General features: G+C 39.8%; 5 protein-coding genes across 5 annotated transcripts; 3 read left to right on the top strand and 2 right to left on the bottom strand.

Moving 5' to 3' along the window:
* Positions 1-67: 67 nt before the first annotated feature.
* On the bottom strand, positions 68-7,423 carry TAO3 (Tao3p; the record flags this gene model as incomplete). The annotated part of the gene is made up of 1 exon (XM_018131427.1): positions 68-7,423. One exon carries the CDS (start codon positions 7,421-7,423, stop codon positions 68-70), a length of 7,356 nt encoding a protein of 2,451 aa, XP_017986685.1.
* A 973-nt stretch (positions 7,424-8,396) lies between these two features.
* MET18 (Met18p) lies at positions 8,397-11,432 on the top strand (the record flags this gene model as incomplete). The annotated part of the gene is made up of 1 exon (XM_018131428.1): positions 8,397-11,432. One exon carries the CDS (start codon positions 8,397-8,399, stop codon positions 11,430-11,432), a length of 3,036 nt encoding a protein of 1,011 aa, XP_017986684.1.
* A 105-nt stretch (positions 11,433-11,537) lies between these two features.
* On the bottom strand, positions 11,538-12,146 carry RRT14 (Rrt14p; the record flags this gene model as incomplete). Its single annotated transcript, XM_018131429.1, has 1 exon — positions 11,538-12,146. One exon carries the CDS (start codon positions 12,144-12,146, stop codon positions 11,538-11,540), a length of 609 nt encoding a protein of 202 aa, XP_017986683.1.
* Positions 12,147-12,635: 489 nt separating this feature from the next.
* STH1 (RSC chromatin remodeling complex ATPase subunit STH1) lies at positions 12,636-16,655 on the top strand (the record flags this gene model as incomplete). The annotated part of the gene is made up of 1 exon (XM_018131430.1): positions 12,636-16,655. The coding sequence occupies one exon, from the start codon at positions 12,636-12,638 to the stop codon at positions 16,653-16,655; it is 4,020 nt and encodes a 1,339-aa protein (XP_017986682.1).
* Positions 16,656-16,949: 294 nt separating this feature from the next.
* On the top strand, positions 16,950-17,525 carry AW171_hschr31535 (60S ribosomal protein uL6; the record flags this gene model as incomplete). The annotated part of the gene is made up of 1 exon (XM_018131431.1): positions 16,950-17,525. One exon carries the CDS (start codon positions 16,950-16,952, stop codon positions 17,523-17,525), a length of 576 nt encoding a protein of 191 aa, XP_017986681.1.
* Positions 17,526-18,109: the final 584 nt, after the last annotated feature.

Here is an 18,109-nt window from a genome sequence, read left to right as displayed (position 1 = left end):
ATTATAACCGATAACTTTTACTGCGTAAATTAACTATAAAATGAACTATAAAATGAATAATATAGTACTAGTAAGGGACCTGCTCTTGAATGGTTTGGGCAAGGAGCTGCTGCTGTTGCTGCTGCTGTTGCTGTAACCATTTCTTCTTATTCTTGTGTGGGTTTCTCAATAATCCCTCAAACCGAAAGAGGCTCTCCTGCGGCGAATCAGGAACTCTTGTTCTGATTGGAGACATATGACCCAACATGTGTGTAGGAGAACGCGTATTTGGTTGCAATTTTATAGTCTGTGGGTTAATATCATGACGAGTGCTATATGTTGTGTTCCTATAGCCTGACCTTGTGCTACCAGCAGCGTTTGATAATCCGTCATTTAAGTTATTCTCAAAAGAATCCGCGAAGTTAGCCTTGAAAGATATATTCGACGGGATTCTGGTCAAACTGTGGTTTAAAATTTTTGATACCTTTTTATCATATAAGTGGTGAGTGGATTCAAACCCGCTCATATTGTCCAAAGTTACGGTGTCCATCGAATTTGATGGTGTATGCTTGACAGTCTTGGATTCAAAAGACTCTAAATCTGACTCCGTAGCCATATGGGCTTCTTTGGTAAAGAAACTGTCCAAGTTATCCAGCTCTGCCCACATATGACTTAGAGTTCCATCCTTTTCCTCAATCACCGAGTTATTATCCATTGCGTCCCCCGAAGGAACATATCCACCATCCGCGTGGAATTCAACAATGTCGTCTAAGTTATCTGTTTCAGCATCCACCTTTCCATCATAAACAGGTACTGCGCATGTGGTGAATACTACATGAACGTTATGTCTTGTTGTTGCTGCTGCCATTTTTGGCATAGGAATTGACCAACCATTTTCATCAGGTATACCAAAAAGCGTTGAGTTTTTTGCATATGAACTTTTTGCGTCCCTATTGCCCATACATATTCGTAGAACTTCTTTGTCAAACTTACTACCAGAAACATTGTGAACCACGTTCAAAACTTCTAGGGCTTGTGACTCGTACTCCGTAAGTAATAGCTTCAAAAGAGGAGATACTAAATCTGCACCGACACCTATAAATTCCGGTCTGGTCATATCAACTAATGGGAAAATGTACTTCAGAATTTCCATAGTTTGCACCTTTATCCAGCCAATACGGTTGAATAGCAAACCTAATAGAAATATCAGAGATTGAGCAGAATACTTCGGGAAATAGTTCCTGGAAATAAAACTGACAATTTGACTCATAAAATCTTTCTTGGAACGGAATTTGCTCTTCTGCAGTGAATCGATTAATCGAGACAAAGAAGGTTGGTTGTGAACGTTGGCTAGAGATATCAAAGATTCGCATGCTACTCCAATATCAATATTTGATTGCTTACAATTCATGGACTCCAAAAATCTTGGTAAGTTTGCAAGCAAAGCAAATAATAAGCGCGATTCAGTATTTGCAATGACCTGGCTATCCTTTAACAAGTTTAACCTATCCAAAAATTTTAATGATATATCCCAAGAGTTTGCAGAACGCAACCCAGTCAAAACGATCTGTTGCAAGCCTTCAAATTTGCCTTCCCAGTTAGATGGAAAGATTGCCGTCAAACATTGTACAGTATCGGGGGAATCAAGGTCAATTTTTGATACAAAAACAGATAAACTGGACAAGCTCTCAATGTATTCCTGTTCATGAATACTACTCAAACATGCAACCACACACCAAAACAATTGAGGGAAATCAATTAATTTTGAAGCCTCTAATTCCACATTAGTTCCATTTAACGTCATGAGAATTTGCATTGCGAATCCTTGGATGTCGGGATTTTCATCTGCTAATGTATTCGACAACCTGTGTAACATATCACGCAGCATCTCCTGATCTAATGTAATTAATAGTGACCGGAAAATTTGAAAGGAACGACAAGCAATGTGCCTCACAGCACAGGAAGTAGCCCATTTCAAAGCTGTACGTTGCCAGTTTTCCTCCAAAGACTCTACATGACTAAAAACGTCCAACAAATTCCGGATCATAAAGTGCATTTTCTTCGGTGAGCGCGCATTACTGGTGTCTTTGGTAAAATTATCGTAATGCCATAATTCATTACGATTTTTGATTAGCTCAACAGTTTCTGAAGATTTCACATGGGTTGGTGAAAATCCGTAAATGAGGTCGCATAAAAGCTTTGCAGCACTTTCTTGTATGATGGGAACGTAGTGGTCCAAAAGGGTCAAAGATATGTGAAGCAATAGAGGAAGTTTCAATAGAATTGATTCGTTTGGTATCGTTAATAAGTTCACCAAGAAAATCATGGAGAGTTGTGCTTTTGAAAATACCACTTCTTTTCCAACTAAGTTCAGCATTTTTGGGACATCTGCAACAAAGCTATATTTCTCATCACCAATGGGCAATTTTGACGAAAGTTTCGAATATGGAATCATGTGCTTTGGCTCTAAATTCTTCATCAAATTATCTACAACCCCAATACCACCAGGAACGCTAGCCAAATACAACACTATGTCTTCAGCATAACGCACATATTCTGCATTACAATAATCCATTGACGTAGCCATTATAAAGTCCAACGCGGCATGAATGTTCTGAAAGGCATTACCTTTGCCTAATGAAATCCATAACTGCTCAATCTCCATAGGATAACGCGCATTCGCTATGATTGTTATTGCAACCAGATTATTTAACACCATGAAGGTATCTGGATCATCTAAGGATTTTAAGGTAAATCTGTGTACCCATGGCACCAACATAATCAATATGTCTTGTTTTAACTCTGAAGATAGCATAGAGAACCGCTGCGCAATCTTAGAGAACAGCTGTAATCTCATTTCAGGCGAAGGTAGCTCTGCAAATACGTTCGAAATCTCCTTCGCTGTGGATTTATAAACCGTTTTGGAATCATTTGCTAAACGCTCCTTAAACACCTTCGCATAAGAAGAATTGTGGATTGCTGTTTCTACTAATGATAAGACATCGATAGCCTTAGATCTCATCTCTTTTCTGCCACTTACTATACCAAACAGACCAAGCGCTATAAGTTCATCTTCAGGTTGATTCAAAGATTCCATGCGCAATAGACATTCACATAAAGTGTTGTAATAGTACTTCTTAACCTCGGATTCATCGGTGGGCATTGCATAGCCGGTAAGAACATCAGCAAACAACTGTTTGTTGTCCATGTTGTGCTCTAAAAGAGATTTTAATGCTCTAACACCGAGATTTCTAACCTTCTCGGTATCCGCTGTCAATAGTGACTCAATCCAATATAATAGACCAGTGACATCAAATGAAACCTGAATTGGCTTGGGCCCCAAATTTATAGTCTCACTAATGGTGTCCGAGCAAAGTACTATCATACTCTCTAAACTGACAATCTCCAGTTTCGAGCGCTGGAATTCAATTGCAGCAGCAAAAATACTTTTATTTTTACCCTCTTGTTGAAACATTGCAGTGTATCTCTCCTTTGAAATATCAGCATACTGACCATGGCCACACCATTCACGTAAGTAATTAAAACATGAAGCTCTGGCCTCAAATGGGAATAACGTATTCCTTAATGGGTGATCTTTTATCGCCATGAAGAAACTGGATAGTAATCCTGCAAAATAGCGACGCAATGACTGATATGTGAAAGAAAGTTGTACTTGGTCCTGTTCTAAAAACTGCTTCGTATCCTTCAAAAACATCGACAGCATTCTAAGGATCCATACATCATCTGCGATGAGCTCATGTTTCAAAAATGGAGATAATATAACAAGTATATGAATCATTTCTATCCTCATACAATTTTTATTGTCATCAATCTTCCATGATAGAAGATATTTTTCTATGCTTTCGATGTAGGCCTTGTATATATTCACATTCATAGAACTTAGTCCAGAAATTATGGCATTTCTAACCAAGGGTTGGTCACAATTCAACAGAGGCAAAACCATTTTGAAAATTGAGGTAGCTGATTTGATTTTCTGGTGCTGCACGGTGAATATTTGTTGGCTTTTATTTCTACCGTGTGATCGGTCGCAAGTTGGTATATGCAACTTCTGGTCAGCTGTCGAAGTTAACGAAGTACAAGCAACTATCAGAAATAGCTTCCATTGTCCTATAGCTGTTTCAGGTACAATATCATTCGGCTTCGATGGTGAGTTGTTCGCAATGGCCAAAATAATTTCATGAATTTGAACCAGTCTAATGCAAACAATAGACCTACAAAGCGCCATTGTAATAGGGCAAGAAACAAAAACTATACTCAGGAGCTTGGGAAATACTCTTTGCCATAAAGCGGCGTCCACGCCGTATTCTGAGGCACATATCTTAATTAAGGTGCCGTTTTTTAATTTTGAAGTCAGTTTTGAGAGTCTGTTTTTCTCTGCCGCACTCAGTGATCCTTTTTCGGATTCTAAAAGCTTAGAGACGTTTAATGTCTGTAGCAAGTCAATTAAACGTGTTCCTCTCTCTGCCGCAAACCTAGATCTAGAGCAAGATTTTTTAGAACTGCATTTCATACTTTGATCTAGCATTACTTCATCAAATTTAGAAATGATTCGCAAAATCTGTAGACCCAGACGACGTACAGCAGGGTCATGCGAGCATAGGAAAAATAGACCATTACCTTCTACATCTTCAATAACAGTCACCATATTCTTCCATACCAGTTTCTCAGATTCCAGTTTCTCGCATGCATCATTATCTTTGAATGGCAGCTGAATACCGTCAAGACCAGTTTCCTTTTGTGTTTCCTCATTATTTTCCGCTTTGAACCCATCTAGCCAAGATTGCAATAACTCGACATACAACACAACTAAATTTTTGTATTCTGTAGAAGACAAGTACGCTAAAGAATACCTTGACTGTGTCTTTTTATCAAAATCAAAAGCGTACTTTGCATACCATGTAATCAATGTATATGGACTTCTCTTTGCCGCCAGAGCATTCAAGGCATTGCTTGCACTTGTTGCTATTAAAAGATCCCCATGCACTGCATTCCTGGTTAATATTTCAATCGTTGACTTAAACGGAATAGTGGATGAAACCGCCAAACAACACGGAATTGTCTCTATCAGTGTTGCAAATATGGCTGTATTCATGTTTTTGTTACCATTATTGCTGTTCTCATTATTAAAGCTAAAGGAAAATGAGGATATGCTTGAGAACGGCGTTGAAGGTTGCCGCTGATGTTCATTTTCATGAGACCATACCTCTGAACCTATAGCTGAATCTAATAATAAGAACAAACTATAAAAGTACTTCCAGAGTTCCTCGTGATCAGCTATTACATCTGGGTTTGATGGGAACGATATCTTATTCAACGAGAGTTCATAGAACCTGCTCTCATTTTCAGGGAATTCGGGCCTCTCGTTAGTTAACAACAGCCCCCTGTAGGCATTGATGGCAATCAACAGCTTTTCGTAGTTTAAATTGTCCAAATTATGACCATTGAATGACATCTTAACCAATGGAATGAGAAACGTCTCTAATATAAGTGTTGGATATAAATATCCGATTGTCACCATAACATCGCATAAAGGGTTGATTAAATCCATATCCGCTGTAATCCAATTGTCCTTCTTTTTTGTACTCAAAAAAGATACAAATAGTTGCTTCAAAGTCTTTTCAGTATTGTTTAGGGTTTCCGTGCATCTGAATAGGTAAACCCAAACTAACCTTGATAACCCGGTAGCAAATATAATGAGATCGCTCAAGTTCTTCGATTTTACCTTCGAGATGTTTCGCTCTACAAGAGTCATCCAGTTTTTTACAAAAAGTTCGTGTGGTGAAACACATAGCGCCGCAACTGTGAGCATGAAAGAACTTGCCCATAGTTTAGGATTGTAATTCAACTGCTTACAGGTTGCAAGAATACTGGACATAGCTTCCACCCATGTTGGATGGTTCACTTCTGCGGAAACGACACCTGCAAGCGGAAGCAGCAATTGAGTAAGGACTTCAGCATAAGCCAGTGTTACAGAGTAGTTTTGAGCGATGGAGAAGAACTTAGCAATAGACTTTACAAAGTCTGCGCTCTCCTCAAATGCATCCAGCGGGTAGTTACGCAACTTTAAATATCGCATCCCGAGAATGAGTAAATGTATTGACGGTTCCATTTCAGGAGCAACATGTGGCGGTATACGCTCTAGGTCCGCAATGAATCTATCGCTTACGGAAATAAAAGCCTTTTCTGACATACATCCTAGCAACTCTGCAAAGGAGTTCCAGTTAGAAGACTTAATGATGCTTGATGAAATCGACATTGGATCAGTCGTCTTCAGTTGCGTGAAAACTATTTCTTCCAGTTTATTGCTCAAATCATTGTCAGCATCATCTGGAGCATGTTTAACTATTTCGATTAACACCGTGCACAAGATGTAAATGCTGATCAAGGATTTTCTGTCTGCCTGACATGCTGCTTCCCTCGCTGCTTCAATCTGCTGCTCAAGGGCCCTTAACCTAGCATCTACCTGCATGCTATTTGAGGATTTCGATGATTTGGATGACTTTGATGAGCTGCTCCTTTTATGAGAACGCTTATAACCCGCTTGACCACCTTGTGAAAGAGCAGTAAACGTCGAGTTCTTTTGGCCTACAGGGGGGGTAGACCTCTCTAACTGAATCTGTTCATACTCTCGTACTAGCCTATCCACATTCTCCGCGGCTGCTGCTACAAGCTCAGATTTCGTCTTCCTCCAGAACATAACCGCACTAATAACCGGTTTAGGGTTCTTTCTAGATATGTATCCCAGTGAGCTAATAATCTTATCAAACTCCGGATCTACCCCTTCCCCCAGTATATCCACAATGACAGGCTCATATTCCAGTGGATGTTGGAGACATAGGTTTAACTTCGTTTCTGCATGACGTATAAATTTCGTAAAGAGTATGTGTAAAGCGTACTCTGATGGACTTTTCCACTCGGTGGCCAGAGTGCGGCGAATAGCAACCGGGTATTCGTTAGCAAAAGGTGCATTGCCGTTAACCTGGTTTCCCGTGGCAACCGCATCTGGTACTTGATCCGGCGAACTACGGCCAACTCCGCCATGAATATTTTCCTCTAACGCTTTGTGATCCTGGTTCTCCAATAATAAATGCTGTCCAAGTGCAATACTGGGATGCGTTTGCTGCGGCTGCTGCTGCGGCTGCTGCTGCTGCAAAGGCACACTCATACCGCGAAGGGACGCCTTCCTTATGGGAAAGTTCTGGTTCATATCTAAGCCCTCCAGAGGACTTACGAGGGTGCTATTTACACTATCTTCCGTATCAAAATTTCTCACGTTCCGTTTCTGACTACCGTGAGAGCTAGAATTTTCATGTATACCAAACGCTTCTATAGCGTCACTTTGCAAACCTAGACCCTGTTCATTAACATTCTCGTCTTCTGATTTTTCAGTATGGATCGGATGAAATGTAAAGTTCAAGTTCATTCTGAATCAACCAATAAATAGGGCACCTGGGCTAATCTTAGTAAACTAGCTCCTTCAACTCTCTCTTCTCTTCTAAAAAGAAAAGCAACACAGGAAAACAAACAATTGCCAGCCTATCGATAAGAGCACAAGTCTAATAGGATCTTGAGATTACAGATAAGTTTATTGGGCTAGTTTAAAAAAGCTGGGTATTCCTTCTTCTCAGGGATGTTGTAGTATGATTATCCTTTTATTGGTAGGATAAATAAATCACAACCATAAATCCTTAAAAAAAAAAAATCTGAAAAAAAGAAACAACTATGTCTCTTAGATGTTATTTTTTAGAACAATACTACGAGTGTGAGGAGTGAGACTCTGGGACTCTTGACAGAAATCTGAATGACGTTTTATACAATGAAAGATTGAAGTATAAAATTTTTGAAAATGCCTATAGAGATCAATGTTATTGATTTTATTTTTAGTGTTTATATTTACGTAGGCTGTTAGTGTGCGCTAAATAGTTTATTTACTTATGAATCCAGAAAATCTAGGCGCCATTATTGTCTTCGTTAGATGTGATATTCATATACATAGTATTTTTTTTAGCTACATCATTTAGCATATACTAATATTGTAAAAAGCCTTAGTAATTTATTGTTATGTATTTTCATAGGCGATCCTGTTAGTTTATTGGCGGGGATTATACTGTAAAATACAGCTTAGTACTAAGTGATAAACTTGTGCTGCGGTAGACATAAGAGGTAGTGAAGTTTTCAGTGGTTGAAGGTATTAAAGAAAATACTAGAAGCTGTATTGAGTAATAGAGGAAAATCGAGATAAGAAGTGTATTAGAGGGTATACTTTGACACGGTGCGCAATATAGGTAACGCAGATTACATTACGCAAGAAGGGAAGACGTAACAACCGCTAGGCATCTACGAGATATCCATAAGAGTAGCAGAATAATCAAGATCGATTCGAAAGCACTTCAGATATGAGCTATACTTCTGGTAAACTACACGCCGATATTATGTCGTTTTTGGCTACGGCTGGCATTAACGAAGCTCAAGGTGGTAAAATAGCCGCTAGAATTGCGAATGCTATCGCAAGTAAAAATTTAAGTTTGCTGGACGTTGTTATTTCGCTGAGAGAGTACATGACCTCAGACGAAGATGTTGTGAGAGTTGAGGCAATGGGTTGTCTTTCGGGTATTTTTAAGGAACTGGATGTTTCTGTTCTATCTAAAAAAGATGTTCAGGTTATGTTTGAATTCTATAAAAACCGCATGGATGATATTCCGTGTTTGAAAGAGACGTTCACTGGGATAAGATACCTGGTATGTATGAAGGGATTCTCCAGTAGCCAATTGATACCGCTCTTGAAAATCTTGAATGACCAATATCAGCCGAGAAATCACCTAGCCGCGATAAGGTATATTCCATTTGAAATCCTGGATAATGTGATACGGAGATTTGGAAATGAGGTTGCCGCTAACAAGGTTTTGAACGATACCTTTATTGAAACATTCATTTCCATCGCTAGTGGAGAAAAGGATCCAAAAAACCTACTATTATCTTTCCGCTTAAATACCAAAATTGGGAACACCTTGAGCAATATCGATGGGTTCAAAGAGGATTTGTTTGATATTCTGTTTTGCTATTTCCCGATCACATTTAAGCCACCTGCCGATGACCCTTACAAGATCAGCAATGATGACCTAAAGTTGGCGCTTCGAAATGCCATTTGTGCTACGCCGAACTATGCGGAGGATGCCTTCAGTAATTTGGTGGAGAAAATTAGCGCATCTTCGCCAAGCGTTAAAGATGACGCCCTTCTAACCCTGAAACAGGGTGTTGAAAGTTTTCCTGCAACTGCTTTGGACAAAAACTGGGTTGAACTATGGCAGGCACTGAAATTCGAAATAATGAATTCCAACGACGTGGATGATCCTACCATTCCTACCCCCGTGTATAATAACTATGATACCGCTTTGAGCGTGCTTGGCGCTATTGCTAAAAGACTGTTGGACTTCGATGAGGCTAGTTTCGACAAATTTTACTCACATGTTTTCGAGGAACTCAAGCCAAACTTTGCGTATGATAGGGAATTGAAGCAAAGCTGTGGTATTTTATCACATATTGCTGCAGTTGACACTAGGACGTTTGATAAAGTGATGGATACTGTGCTGCCGCTATTTTTCAACAATGCAGAAGAGCTGGATATTCAGAAGCAGAGGCTAATGATTCTAAACCTATCGTTTTTCTTTGATGCGTACATCACTGTGTTTGGGGAAACAGGAACTGAAAAGTCTGCTGAATCGCCAATAAGGAGCAGCCTAATGCATAGGAAGGACGAAATAATTATGGTTTTAAGTAAAGCCCTTACGTCTTCTTCCGTGGAGGTCTCCTTGAGGACACTCGCAATAATAGAGTTTACAAAGCTGATCAAAATGAGGGGATACCTAACTAAGGAAGAAATCTACATGGTTGTCGAGCATTTAACGCAAACTATATTAACAGACGGTAATAATAACATATATATGGCATGCTTGGAGGGATTGAAAATTGTGGGTAAACATTATGAGGATATATTCTTAGAAATGTCCTTGAAGCCCATGCTAGATCTGTTACCAGATAAAGGCGATGTAAGAAATGTCGATTACAATGGTAAAACTGTGCCTCTGGAAACGATACTAAAGGTTTCTACTTCATATGTTTCATGCACGCATAAATTTGTGGAAGAGAGCATTACCATGATGGTGGACAAACTTTCAATTGTGGCCAAAAATGGGGCTACAGATGAATACTATTTCCTGCTTTGTTCCTGTTTGCACTCTTTGTTTGATTCAAGCATCGACCTCATTTCCCCCGGTGGGTTTGATAAGCTAAAGGAGGCAATACATTTAAAGCTGTTCACAATAATTTTAAATAATGATTGCATAACCCAAAGCGATCATAACCTGATCCTCCTTTCGCGTTGCTTGATGTTTTTAAATCTTAAAACGAGCACCTCTGCCCACCAGGAATACTTGGATAATCAAAACAAACTGTTCATTAACAATAGGAAGATATTGGAAATTCCTGATAGGTCCGCCGTTGTATTTTTAAACATCTTGGCAAGTATCGACAAGAAATGTCAATTTGAAGTCAAAGAAGTCCTTCAGCGTATTATTAGCCTACTCAGGGAATCTAATATGGACACTTTTGAGAAGCTAACTTACTTACAAATGGTAGCCTTGCTTGTGAATAAGTGGTGTAGCGACGAAGACGCGCAGGAACTCGTGAATGTAACTGACTTATCCAAAGCCAATATTGAGATAATAGCATGGTTAACCAAAGGTCTCGTGATGCGTAACTCGCCACTGGCCATCCAGTATTTGGAACTCTTTGTCTGTCTTCTAGAGACGCAGCACGGGTCTACAGTCACCCCGCTATTTGAAGTACTGGTGCTAGATCTGCCTATCTTCCGCAAGTTCAAAAAAATTGTTTCCAACCATAATGCTAGAATGCTCTATAAACAGAAGTTATTCAATGATATCGCCCGTAAACTGGTTAGTGGCTTCAAGATGGCCGATGATATGACGATTAAGAATAACTATTTGACGTCTCTGTCACTAATTCTGCGTAACATACCTACTGATATCTCAGTAACTTATATCGAAGAACTACTTCCATTGCTGCTCCAAGCATTAAACATTGAAAATAGTGATGTAAGAGCCTCCAGTTTAAAGACCCTGATGGAAACTATGCAGCAGGCGTCAGAGCTGATGACTGGACACGTCGAAACGTTAATCATGATCGTTCTAAAGCTGTTCCAACCAAGCAAGTTTAATAATACTTCGGTACGTCTCCTTTCACTTCAAATGTTAAAAGGCTTGGCGGAAAACATGCCAATAAATTATTTGATTCCATTGAGGGAAACTATCCTATCTGAACTCGTCATCGCCTTGGGTGATAAAAAACGGCTAATTCGTAAACAGGCCATTGATACACGACAAACCTATTTCGAATTGGGACATAAAGTCTTGTAAATTCACTGTATATACTAAGATACATAATTAATGTACAGCATGCGCTCTATTTATACTTTTCCATGCACAACATTCCGAGGTGGATAACAGCCTCGAATGTCACCTTCAATCCTCATCGTCGGAAACCTCCTCAGACGACTCTTCGTCACTCAGACCAACTGGCGCTAGCCCTGGCGTTAGTCCTGGATATCTATGATCCACATTCGCCTGTGCTTTCTTCTCCTTCAATTTGAACTTCTTTTGGTTCCTCATCTTGGCTCGTCTGTTCTTCTCATCTCCAGTCATCATCTCCAGCACCTGCGCTTGAAGCTCAGACAGGTCCTCCGCTGCTTCCTCGTCTTGCCATCCTTTTAACCTACTGATATTACGTTTGATAAGTGAATTCAGATACTTCTTCTCCTTGGCAGAAAGATCACCTTCCTGCTGATGCTTTTTCAGGTTAGCCAGTTTCGCTTTCTGCACTAACTCTTCAGTTGCTCGCTTAACCTTCCGTAACTTATCTTTCGATTGTTTCTTAGCCTTCTTCTTGATCCTATCAGTATCCCTCTCCTCTATTTCTACTCTCCTTCTCAAGTTTCGATCAATTAACTGCGTATTAGACTTTAATTTACGATTATTCTTCTTATTCGTCACCTTACCAACCCCTGGAAAAATAGATTCCAGTAAATTATTTACAGCACTTGTTGCCTGAGCCTTTGAAGATGACGGATACATTTCAAACCCACTGTTAACGCTCTCAAAGCCTCTGTCCTCAATGCGATGAGCTCTATATAGTCCCTGTACTAAATTTTTCTTCTACAAATAATATTTTGTTACCCGGTTTTAGATTCCATCAAAAAAACTTGCACACGACAATCTTCAACTTGGAACTCCCAGAACATAATAATACATTAGAAAACATCGTAATATTAGCTCCAAATCAATTACAAGTGACAAATATCACTTTAAGCAAGGATCAGGGGTTTTAGTGGAAAAATTACCAATTATAAAAATAAACTAGGTGGTAAACAAAAGGGTATACCATTATATAGCAACGTTTGATTTCAGTATTGTTGTTCCTTTTGCCACTCACCTTTACGTGTGTGATTTAATACTAAAGAGTGAAAATCTAATATCTGGTATCTTATTAAGACTAACTCTAAGAGAGTAAAGTATAATTTTTTATTCTTAAGGATATTGGTCTTTTTTTTTTCCATCTTCAAGATGAACACAACTCCTGATTATCCTGCGGTGGACGGCTTGAAAGGCGCGTCACTTTCGACACAATCGGGGAAAGATAAACAATATGTTGATACAATTGCTATCCCGAATCCAGAGACGTCTGATCAGCTAGAGCAGTTAATATATAGGTATCGTGCAATTATCCATAATGCTGAAGCCAATCAAACGGAGATTGATGCTATCGAACAAGTGTTCACGTGGGTGAGTAATGAGCATGATAGGTATGTTGAGCGGTTAAAGCAGTTAAGAGATAGTATTAAACAGGATACGGTTTACGATTCTGAGCTGTTGAAGAAGCAGCTTATTTCGTTGCAAATGTTGAGTAAGGATATGGATATTCCCGAGCGTTTGTTACAAGATTTTGAAAATGTTCTGAGTAGCGATGAGAATACCGGTGAGAATTCTCCAAATATTAAAACTATTGAATGGTCTTTGGACTTTAACCAATATGCAGAGCGTCTTGGGCTAAAAGACAAATTTTCATCTATCGGTTACCATAAGAGCTCCTCGAAATTGGGTGAGTACGAGCTTGAGACAACAATATCTGCTAGGATTGCACAGCGTATGAAAGAGTTGGAGACTTTGCCTTCGAATTTGGGAACATACTCATTGGACGATGCTCTTGACTTCATCACCAAGGAAGATGTTCCCTCTAGTATAGACAATTTGAGGATTAAAGCCTTGATAGAATTGATAGCGCTAAAACTGTTAACAAAGCAGAAGTCACTCAGACAGAAACTCATCAGTAACGTCACAAGCCAGTCACATCAAACTATTCTTTATCTTCGTGATTCGCAGTTTGTAATGGCTGCACAGAGATCGATCAATGTTAGAACTAAAAATATTATTCCTCAAACAGCGCGGTTGGCTGAGGAATTAGAGAGGCAGCAGCTATTGGAAAAACGTAAACAGGAGCGTAATTTGAATAGATGGCGAGTAAACCAAATCGTTGAATATATTCAACAGAGACAGCAGGAATTCTCATCTCACAGGGAGCGTGCGACTCAGTTTGGTAGGATATGTGCCTCAATTCATGCTCAGATGGAAAAGGAAGAACAGCGTAAACTAGAAAGAACCGCTAAACAGCGTTTGGCTGCCTTGAAATCGAACGATGAGGAAGCGTACTTGAAGTTGTTAGATCAAACAAAGGATACAAGAATCACCCACTTGTTAAGACAGACTAATTCCTTCTTGGATTCGTTAGCTCAAGCCGTTAGAGTTCAACAAAATGAAGCTAAATTAAGAAGAGGAGAAGAAATCCCACCAGTTACTGATGAAGAGAGAGAGAAAATTGACTACTACGAAGTTGCTCATAGAGTGAAGGAAAAAGTTGATAAACAACCTTCAATGCTGGTTGGGGGCACCCTTAAAGAATATCAAATACGTGGTTTGGAATGGATGGTGTCATTATACAACAATCACTTGAATGGTATTCTTGCAGATGAAATGGGTTTGGGTAAAACAATTCAGTCCATTTCATTAATTACCTATTTGTATGAGGTTAAGAAGGATAGAGGTCCTTATTTGGTGATCGTCCCTCTATCAACGATCACCAATTGGACCTTAGAATTTGAGAAATGGGCACCTACTTTGACTACCATTGTCTATAAGGGTACTCCTAATCAGAGACGGTCCATGCAATACCAAGTTAGAAGTGGTGACTTCGATGTGCTACTAACAACTTATGAATATATCATAAAAGATCGGTCGATTTTATCTAGGCATGAATGGGCTCATATGATTATCGATGAAGGTCATAGAATGAAAAATGCTCAATCAAAGCTATCCTATACATTGACTCATTATTACAAGACAAGGCATAGACTGATTTTGACAGGTACTCCTTTGCAGAACAATTTACCGGAATTGTGGGCATTATTAAATTTCGTTTTACCAAAGATTTTCAATTCCTCTAAAACCTTTGATGAATGGTTTAACACCCCATTCTCTAATACAGGTGGCCAAGAAAAATTAGAATTGACCGAGGAAGAAGCATTGTTGGTGATCCGAAGATTGCATAAGGTTTTGAGACCTTTCCTACTTCGTCGTCTGAAGAAGGAGGTTGAAAAGGATTTGCCGGACAAGGTTGAAAAAGTCGTTAAGTGTAAACTTTCCGGTCTTCAGCATCAATTATACGAACAAATGCTGAAACATAATGCATTATTTGTTGGTGCAGGTACTGAGGGTGCTACCAAAGGAGGTATAAAGGGTTTGAATAATAAAATCATGCAATTGAGGAAAATCTGTAATCATCCGTTTGTTTTCGATGAAGTCGAAGGAGTCATAAATCCAACAAGGGAAAATGGACCCTTGTTATACAGAGTTTCCGGTAAGTTCGAATTATTAGATCGTATCTTGCCCAAATTCAAGGCAACGGGCCATAGGGTGTTAATGTTCTTTCAAATGACGCAGGTTATGGATATCATGGAAGATTTCCTGCGAATGCGGAATTTAAAATACATGAGACTAGATGGTGGCACAAAGGCAGAAGATCGTACAGGTATGCTTAAGCTTTTCAATTCTCCAGACTCAGAATATTTCTGTTTCCTATTGTCCACAAGAGCGGGTGGTTTAGGTTTGAATTTGCAAACAGCGGATACAGTTATTATCTTCGATACTGATTGGAATCCACATCAAGATTTGCAAGCACAAGACAGAGCCCATAGAATTGGTCAGAAAAATGAAGTGAGAATCTTACGGCTTATTACCACAGATTCTGTCGAAGAAGTCATCCTCGAAAGGGCGATGCAAAAGCTTGACATAGATGGGAAAGTCATTCAAGCAGGTAAGTTCGATAACAAATCCACCGCTGAGGAACAGGAAGCCTTTTTGCGAAGACTGTTAGAGAGTGAGACTATAAGAGATGATGATGACCAGGCTGAACTTGATGATTTGGAACTAAATGAAATCCTTGCTCGTTCGGAAGAAGAGAAAGAATTATTTGACGCTATGGATAGAAAGAGAATGGCAAACGAGCTAAAAGAAGCTAAGGCTAAGGGCATGAAGAAAGCACTGCCTAGGTTAATTACCTTAGAAGAGTTACCTGAAGTTTTTACGGAGGATATTACTCGGCATTTGCAAACAGAACCCGTAGCAGTAGGAAGAATCAGAGAAAGGAAAAAGGTTTACTATGATGATGGCTTAACGGAAGAACAATGGTTACAGGCTGTTGACGATGATAATGAATCTCTAGAAGCAGCAATCAAACGTAAGCGGGAAGCTCGGGAGAGAAGACAAAGAAAGAAGATGGGTCTTGATGGAGATGGTGTGGTTGATGGAACTCCAGAACCCTCTGTCGCAGCAGACTCTGAACCAGATCAAACAGAAAATATTGAGCCGGCTGAATCAGCCGAACCCGTGGAACCCGCTGAACCCGCTGAAACTGTTGATTCTACTGATCCTGTTGATCCCCCAGAAACTGCCGAACCTACCGTTATCAATGGGAAACGTTCTCGCAGAGCACGGAGGAATACGGCTGTCGCCGCTTCTTTTGGTGAACCGCAAGTTGATGAAGAAGCTCCGAAGCCTGAAGAGCCGGAGAGAAAGAAGCCAAAGCTCAAATTAAAGATTAGTCTAAATAAGACCAACGGTGAGCCCACTGATACTACCTCTCCTTCTTCCGCGCCTACTGCGCCTTCACCAAAAAAGAAAGCCAAGAAGAGTACACAGGGACAAAGTCTATTGGCTGAAGTTCAGAAGCTGGTTGAAGAATTGAGACAGCAAGTCGACCCCACCGATGGCCATCCTCGAACCACTATTTTTGAGAAATTACCCTCTAAAAAAGACTATCCCGATTATTACCAAGTCATCCCCAACCCAATTGCCATTGATACTATTCTCAAGAACGCCAAGAAACGTGTTTACGCTGATCTTGAGGCTGTCTGTAAAGACTTCCAAACGATGTTCGAGAATGCTAAGTTCTACAATCAAGAGGGATCTTGGGTTTACAATGACGCCACTGAACTAAGCAACTACTTAAAGGCTTTCTTTGAAAAATTATAGTATAGAAGAATAAAAAGTAAAAACCAATAAAAACAGTAAAACTGCTTTAGCAGCTGTCTAATTGTTAATGTACTATATAGACAATCTACTAGGCGGGTTCGTACGTAACATAAACTTTAAATGTAGATACCTCTTTCACACTAAAGCGGTTACCCGCACTTTTCTCGAGCGAAAAATTTTTTCACCCAAGCGGAAAAAACTAATATAAAAGTACCCACGAATTTCGATTGAAAAAATTTTATTCCACTCCACCAACTCCAAGAGATCACACACCTTCGAACACAACCGTCAAATATGAAGTACATTCAGACTGAGCAAACTCTAGATATCCCTGAAGGTGTTGTTTTGAACATCAAGTCCAGAATCGTTAAGGTTACTGGTCCAAGAGGCTCTTTGGAAAAGAACCTAAAGCACATCGATGTTACTTTCAACAAGATCTCAGACAGAAAGCTCTCCATCGTTGTGCATAACGGTGACAAGAAGCACGTCGCTGCCTTAAGAACTGTCAAGTCTTTGGTCAGCAACATGATCACCGGTGTCACCAAGGGCTACAAGTACAAGATGAGATATGTCTACGCGCATTTCCCAATCAATGTTAACGTTGTCGAAAATGATGGTGCTAAGTTCATTGAAATCAGAAACTACTTGGGTGACAAGAAGGTCAGATCTGTGCCAGTTAGAGAGGGTGTTAGCGTCGAGTTTTCTACCAACGTGAAGGACGAAATCGTGTTGTCCGGTAACTCGATCGAGAACGTCTCCCAGAACGCTGCCGACATTCAACAAATCTGTCGTGCCAGAAACAAGGATATCAGAAAGTTCTTGGATGGTATCTACGTTTCTGAGAAGGGCGTGATTGACGAAGACGCTTAAACGTCGCAAACCACTGTATTAATTATGTATACTAGATTCTGCCATATAACTTCTCCTCCAACAGGACGGGAGGAAACGTTACTAGCGCTCGAAGAAGTAAGAGCCATTTTACGTTTCCTCAACTTTTTTCTGACATTCCTCAACTAGTTTTTCACTCTTCTTTAGACTCGTAGTCGTAGTTCCAGCTCGGAGATGTTTCAAGCAAGATATTTCGTGTAAATCCAGGCGGATTTTCGGCGATATCTAATTAAAGCTTTCCCAACAATCCAGTCCACCTCGAAGTTACTGCAGTTGGGTTTCAAGACGTCACTATTTCACTGGCGAAGACTACCGTTTCGGTTTGCCCTACTCTATTAGTTAGATGAATCGTAGTTTTACCAACTAAAATGCCGTATCGTATGTAATGATCACGCCGACAGCCGGTGAGTTCTGTAGTCGCCGTTGTCGATTCCGATACGCCCACCCCTTCCAATAACCCAGTACAATATAAAGCATTCTGTTCGTCTGTAATAGGTATTGCTACTGGTAAATTATGACAGCGTGGTTGTAACAAGTAAATTTTGCCATTTACAAACGATTTTCGG

This window comes from Eremothecium sinecaudum, chromosome III (assembly GCF_001548555.1).
Source record: "Eremothecium sinecaudum strain ATCC 58844 chromosome III, complete sequence".
NCBI classification, from domain to species: domain Eukaryota; kingdom Fungi; phylum Ascomycota; class Saccharomycetes; order Saccharomycetales; family Saccharomycetaceae; genus Eremothecium; species Eremothecium sinecaudum.
The sequence above is the reverse complement of the archived record's forward strand: the minus strand, read 5'-3'. Positions and strand labels throughout refer to the sequence as shown.